The sequence below is a fragment of the Oncorhynchus clarkii genome, chromosome 10 (genome assembly GCF_045791955.1).
Source record: "Oncorhynchus clarkii lewisi isolate Uvic-CL-2024 chromosome 10, UVic_Ocla_1.0, whole genome shotgun sequence".
Taxonomy (NCBI): Eukaryota; Metazoa; Chordata; class Actinopteri; order Salmoniformes; family Salmonidae; genus Oncorhynchus; species Oncorhynchus clarkii.
Genome location: NC_092156.1, coordinates 2,496,780 through 2,502,779, shown reverse-complemented (window position 1 = coordinate 2,502,779; position 6,000 = coordinate 2,496,780). Strand labels below are relative to the sequence as shown.

Here is a 6,000-nt window from a genome sequence, read left to right as displayed (position 1 = left end):
TCTAATGGTCTTTGTCTAATGGTCTTTGTCTAATGGTCTTTGTCTAATGGTCTTTGTCTAATGGTCTTTGTGTAATGGTCTTTGTCTAATGGTCTTTGTCTAATGGTCTTTGTCTAATGGTCTTTGTCTAATGGTCTTTGTCTAATGGTCTTTGTGTAATGGTCTTTGTGTAATGGTCTTTGTCTAATTGTGTAATGGTCTTTGTGTAATTGTGTAATTCACTTTGTGTAATGGTCTTTGTCTAATGGTCTTTGTCTAATTGCTGCTGGTCTTGTAGTGCAGGGTTCCTCTGTAAAAGACACCTCAGTAACAATAGGAATCCCTGATAAAATAAAGATTGAATACAATAAAAATATGACCAGACATGATAAAAAAAACATTTATTGAACATTTATTTCCAATACATGTTGGGTAGGTCTATGTTAGGTAGGTCTTATGTTGGGTAGGTCTTATGTTGGGTAGGTCTATGTTGGGTAGGTCTTATGTTGGGTAGGTCTATGTTGGGTAGGTCTTTTGTTGGGTAGGTCTTTTGTTGGGTAGGTCTGTGTTGGGTAGGTCTATGTTGGGTAGGTTTTATGTTGGGTAGGTTTTATTGTACAACTGAACATCAACAGTCTCAATAACAAACCCCAACAAATGAATCAGAAAACAGTAATCAACAACAGGAAAAACTAAAAACTAAGTAAAACTAAAGAAACCTGGTTGGTTGTCAAGTTACGATAACTACAGCATCTTTAAAGGATAAAAAGTATTGCTTAATTTCTATTGGTTGAGATGCATCCATAAAACAGAATGCTTAAGTCTTATTGGTCAAGAAGCAACTATAAGACAGAGTGCTTCATTTCTATTGGTCGAGATGCACAATACAGAATGCCAGCACCATAAAAAAACGTACAAAATGTCTTCACCCTATTAAACCATGTGATTAACAAAAACAAACGTTTATTCTTTTCCACCATACAATCATTATTTCCAATGTTCTACCTAATCCATACCAAAGCAAAAGTTCATAAAAGTTCATTTCTTGGCATACAGTACGAACATTACGTGTAGGATAACTGATTCTCTTAGCATTGTTAAAACATCATGTCCGACACCATTGGCCCAGTTGATTCACTCTAGGTTGATTTCATTGTTCACCGCTGCCCAGTGAGCAAAATTTGGTTGAAACTATGTATTTTCAACTTCTTTTCAACCCAAAAAAAGATGTACAGCATTTCCAACGTCTTTTCAACCCCCCAAAAATGCGTATTTCCAACACCTTTTCAACCTCTTTTGCTCCCCAGGGCGATTACTTGATTGTTATAGATGTTCCACATGGGTTCTTCCTTTTGTTTCCCATCAAGAGAACTTAGAAAGTGTTTTTGTGTTGCTGTATACCTTGGCGAGCTCTTTGCAGTGTCTCTATGGTGATCTGTAAAGATATCCCTGCAGGGCTAGTCTGCTCCAGACTGGTCATTACCGTTTTTTACTGGTCTGGACTGGTCTTTACTGGTCTGGACTGGTCTGGACTGGTCTTTACTGGTCTGGACTGGTCTTTACTGGTCTGGACCCCACATAGCCTGGTTCCTCTCTAGGTTTCTTCCTAGGTTTTGGCCTTTTTAGGGAGTTTTTCCTAGCCACCGTGCTTCTACACCTGCATTGCTTGCTGTTTGGGGTTTTAGGCTGGGTTTCTGTACAGCACTTTGAGATATCAGCTGATGTACGAAGGGCTATATAAATACATTTGATTTGATTTGATTTGGACTGGTCTTTACTGGTCTGGACTGGTCTTTACTGGTCTGGACTGGTCTTTACTGGTATGGACGGGTCAGGCCTGGACTGGTATGGACTGGTCAGGGCTGGACTGATATGGACTGGGCAGGCCTGGACTGGTATGGACTGGTCTTGGCTGGATGTGACTTTTGGTTGTTGTGGCGTCTAACCAGCCTTACCTTCCTCCTCCTTACACCAACTGTAGAGAAAGAGATGGACAGAAGAAAAGTCACGGAACAGGAAGAAGAGTTGGAAAGGAAAAATAAGAGTATAACAGAAAAATAAATGGAAAGAGAGAGCCAAAAGAGAGAAACAGAGACAGAGGTAGAGAGGTAGAGACCACCAGTATGAATCACAGGTAAGGGTTTTCCAACGATAACAGATATTTGATCGGTAGACTTGGTGACAGTCTGCGTATTGTTGACTTGGTGACTGTCTGCATATTGTTGACTTGGTGACTGTCTGCATATTGTTGACTTGGTGACTGTCTGCATATTGTTGAGTTGGTGACTGTCTGCATATTGTTGACTAGGTGACTGTCTGCATATTGTTGACTTGGTGACTGTCTGCATATTGTTGAGTTGGTGACTTGGTGACTGTCTGCATATTGTTGAGTTGGTGACTGTCTGCATATTGTTGAGTTGGTGACTGTCTGCATATTGTTGAGTTGGTGACTTGGTGACTGTCTGCATATTGTTGAGTTGGTGACTTGGTGACTGTCTGCATATTGTTGAGTTGGTGACTTGGTGACTGTCTGCATATTGTTGAGTTGGTGACTGTCTGCATATTGTTGAGTTGGTGACTGTCTGCATATTGTTGAGTTGGTGCCTGTCTGCATATTGTTGAGTTGGTGACTGTCTGCATATTGTTGAGTTGGTGACTTGGTGACTGTCTGCATATTGTTGAGTTGGTGACTGTCTGCATATTGTTGAGTTGGTGACTTGGTGACTGTCTGCATATTGTTGACTTGGTGACTGTCTGCATATTGTTGAGTTGGTGACTGTCTGCATATTGTTGACTTGGTGACTGTCTGCATATTGTTGAGTTGGTGACTGTCTGCATATTGTTGACTTGGTGACTGTCTGCATATTGTTGACTTGGTGACTGTCTGCATATTGTTGAGTTGGTGACTGTCTGCATATTGTTGACTTGGTGACAGTCTGCATATTGTTGACTTGGTGACTGTCTGCATATTGTTGAGTTGGTGACTTGGTGACTGTCTGCATATTGTTGACTTGGTGACTGTCTGCATATTGTTGAGTTGGTGACTTGGTGACTGTTTGCATATTGTTGACTTGGTGACTGTCTGCATATTGTTGAGTTGGTGACTGTCTGCATATTGTTGAGTTGGTGACTTGGTGACTGTCTGCATATTGTTGACTTGGTGACTGTCTGCATATTGTTGAGTTGGTGACTGTCTGCATATTGTTGAGTTGGTGACTTGGTGACTGTCTGCATATTGTTGAGTTGGTGACTGTCTGTATAGTGTCTTACAGTGCTGACAACAATCATTTGACAGCTTGTTTTGATCATCAGTGTTAAGTAGGGCTGTTGACGAACCTGTCGCTGAATGAGTTGTAATTTCACTGATGTGTGGTGTGTGTATGTGTGTGTCTTGTCATGTCTCTGTAGTTACCAGGAGCTCTTTTGGCAGGGGCCCCTATACCCCCTCCACCTGTAGAGAGAGAGAGATAACAAAACATCACTCAAATGGAACATGCAGCCTAACACAATCTATACCTTTTGCAAGTACCCAATGCAAGAAAGCAAGACACTTTGTAAAATGGCTTTCCTGACACCTTTCTGTGTTACAAAATATGCATATTTCTGAAGCAAAACGCTATGCAGGGAGGATATCCTTCCTAACGGTTATTGCGTGCATGCTTGTGTGTTGTTTAAATTAGGGGAAGGTGCTTAACAGAGACAACTTGCCTTGAGGTCTGAAAACTGTTGTTTAAATTAGGCGAAGATACTTATTAACAGAGACAACTTGTCTTCAGGTCTGAAAATCTTTATTAGGACTTCAGTTTGAAAGATTGTAGGTTCTGACCTTGGATTAGTTTGGTGATCCTCTCTGACTCTTGGTCGATCATTTCCGGGTTGCCGTGGATGGTGGTGATCTTAGAGAATTCCGGGCCTGTGGGAGGAAACTGGAGCTTTTAGACACAAAATGGCGGATGCATGGATCCACAGATACGGTTTCACACTGTAGAACACAGCTCCCTAGTTCTGGTCCTATATCCTCGACCCTGGTCCTGTACCCTCGACCCTGGTCCTGTACCCTCGACCCTGGTCCTGTACCATCGACCCTGGTCCTGTACCCTCGACCCTGGTCCTGTACCCTCGACCCTGGTCCTGTACCCTCGACCCTGGTCCTGTACACTCGACCCTGGTCCTGTACACTCGACCCTGGTCCTGTACCCTCGACCCTGGTCCTGTACCCTCGACCCTGGTCTTGTACCCTCGACCCTGGTCCTGTACCCTGTACCCTGGTCCTGTACCGCGACCCTGGTCGAGTACCCGCGACCCTCGACCCTGGTCCTGCACCCTCGACCCTGGCCCTGTACCCTCGACCCTGGTCCTGTACTCGCGACCCTGGTCCTGTACCCGCGACCCTGGTCCCGTACCCGCGACCCTGGTCCCGTACCCTCGACCCTGGTCCCGTACCCGCGACCCTGGTCCCGTACCCGCGACCCTGGTCCCGTACCCGCGACCCTGGTCCCGTACCCGCGACCCTGGTCCCGTACCCGCGACCCTGGTAGTTGTTGGTAAAAACGACTCCACCTAACAATCCAACATGGAACCTGATCCCATTTTGATTCCACCTGTGTTCTACTTTCTTCAGATCTGCAACACTGAAAGGTTTTGGGGATATCAATGGTCTCCGAATCAGGGGAGGTTGTACTGAGCATTAACAGTAAGATATTCTGTCTAGAGAGAAGAGAGTTCATTTAAGGTGGCCCTACCCTCAATGATGTGAGGCTCGATGATCTTGGTGACCGTTGTGTGTCCGGTTCCACCTTAAGAACAGCAGCAGAGAGGAGTGGAGGGATGTCGTAGTCATTTAATGACTTATCAACATATACTGACCAGAGACACAGATTGACAAACACAGTACACACCTGGCTATGCCTCCGACTTCACCACCACTAACACACATCTCGATGCACGATGCACAAACACACACACTTCACCCTTACAGAAGTGGACCAATCCATTCACAATTCACACTGGGCACCATAACCCATCAGTGCAGACAGACAGACTGGCGGATGATGGACAGACATATACCCACAAACCACCATGTTTCACATTCATATGTGTTCTCTCTCAAACTATTGGACAAAACTGAATATGAACTACAACAGAACATGGACTACAACAGAATATGGACTACAACAGAATATGGACTACTACAGAATATGGACTACTACAGAATATGGACTACATCAGAACATGGACTACAACAGAATATGGACTACAACAGAATATGGACTACTATAGAATATGGACTACTACAGAATATGGATTACAACAGAACATGGACTACAACAGAATATGGACTACTACAGAACATGGACTACTACAGAATATGGACTACAACAGAACATGGGACTACTACAGAATATGGACTACAACAGAACATGGACTACAACAGAATATGGACTACTACAGAATATGGATTACAACAGAACATGGACTACAACAGAATATGGACTACAACAGAATATGGACTACAACAGAATATGGACTACAACAGAATATGGACTACAACAGAACATGGACTACAACAGAATATGGACTACAACAGAATATGGACTACAACAGAATATGGACTACTACAGAATATGGACTACAACAGAATATGGACTACAACAGAATATGGACTACTACAGAATATGGACTATAACAGAATATGGACTACTACAGAACATGGACTAGAACAGAATATGGACTACAACAGAATATGGACTACTACAGAATATGGACTAGAACAGAATATGGACTACAACAGAATATGGACTACTACAGAATATGGACTACTACAGAACATGGGACTACTACAGAATATGGACTACAACAGAATATGGACTACTACAGAATATGGACTACAAAGGGAGGGTCTGGGTGGGCATCTGTCCGCGGTGGCGGCTCTGGCGTAGGACGTGGACCCCACTCCACCATAGTCTTAGTCCGCCTCTGTGGCCCCCTAGGAACGGCAACTCTTGCCACCGACCCTGACCT

At 43.8% G+C, this 6,000-nt stretch overlaps 1 protein-coding gene across 2 annotated transcripts in view; it reads right to left on the bottom strand.

Moving 5' to 3' along the window:
* Positions 1 to 363: 363 nt before the first annotated feature.
* The window catches only part of LOC139417914 (periostin-like), a 70,504-nt gene continuing 64,867 nt past the window's right edge, over positions 364 to 6,000 (bottom strand). Inside the window, exons 20-23 of one of the 2 annotated variants that reach the window (XM_071166904.1) lie at positions 4,722 to 4,775; positions 3,806 to 3,892; positions 3,392 to 3,430; positions 364 to 1,954 (exon numbers count right to left, since the gene is read on the bottom strand). In XM_071166904.1, coding sequence (XP_071023005.1) covers positions 1,836 to 1,954; positions 3,392 to 3,430; positions 3,806 to 3,892; positions 4,722 to 4,775 — 299 coding nt within the window. In that variant the 3' untranslated portion in view covers positions 364 to 1,835. The remainder of the gene's footprint in view (positions 1,955 to 3,391; positions 3,431 to 3,805; positions 3,893 to 4,721; positions 4,776 to 6,000) is intronic. The other variant, XM_071166905.1, reaches the window with a different exon arrangement.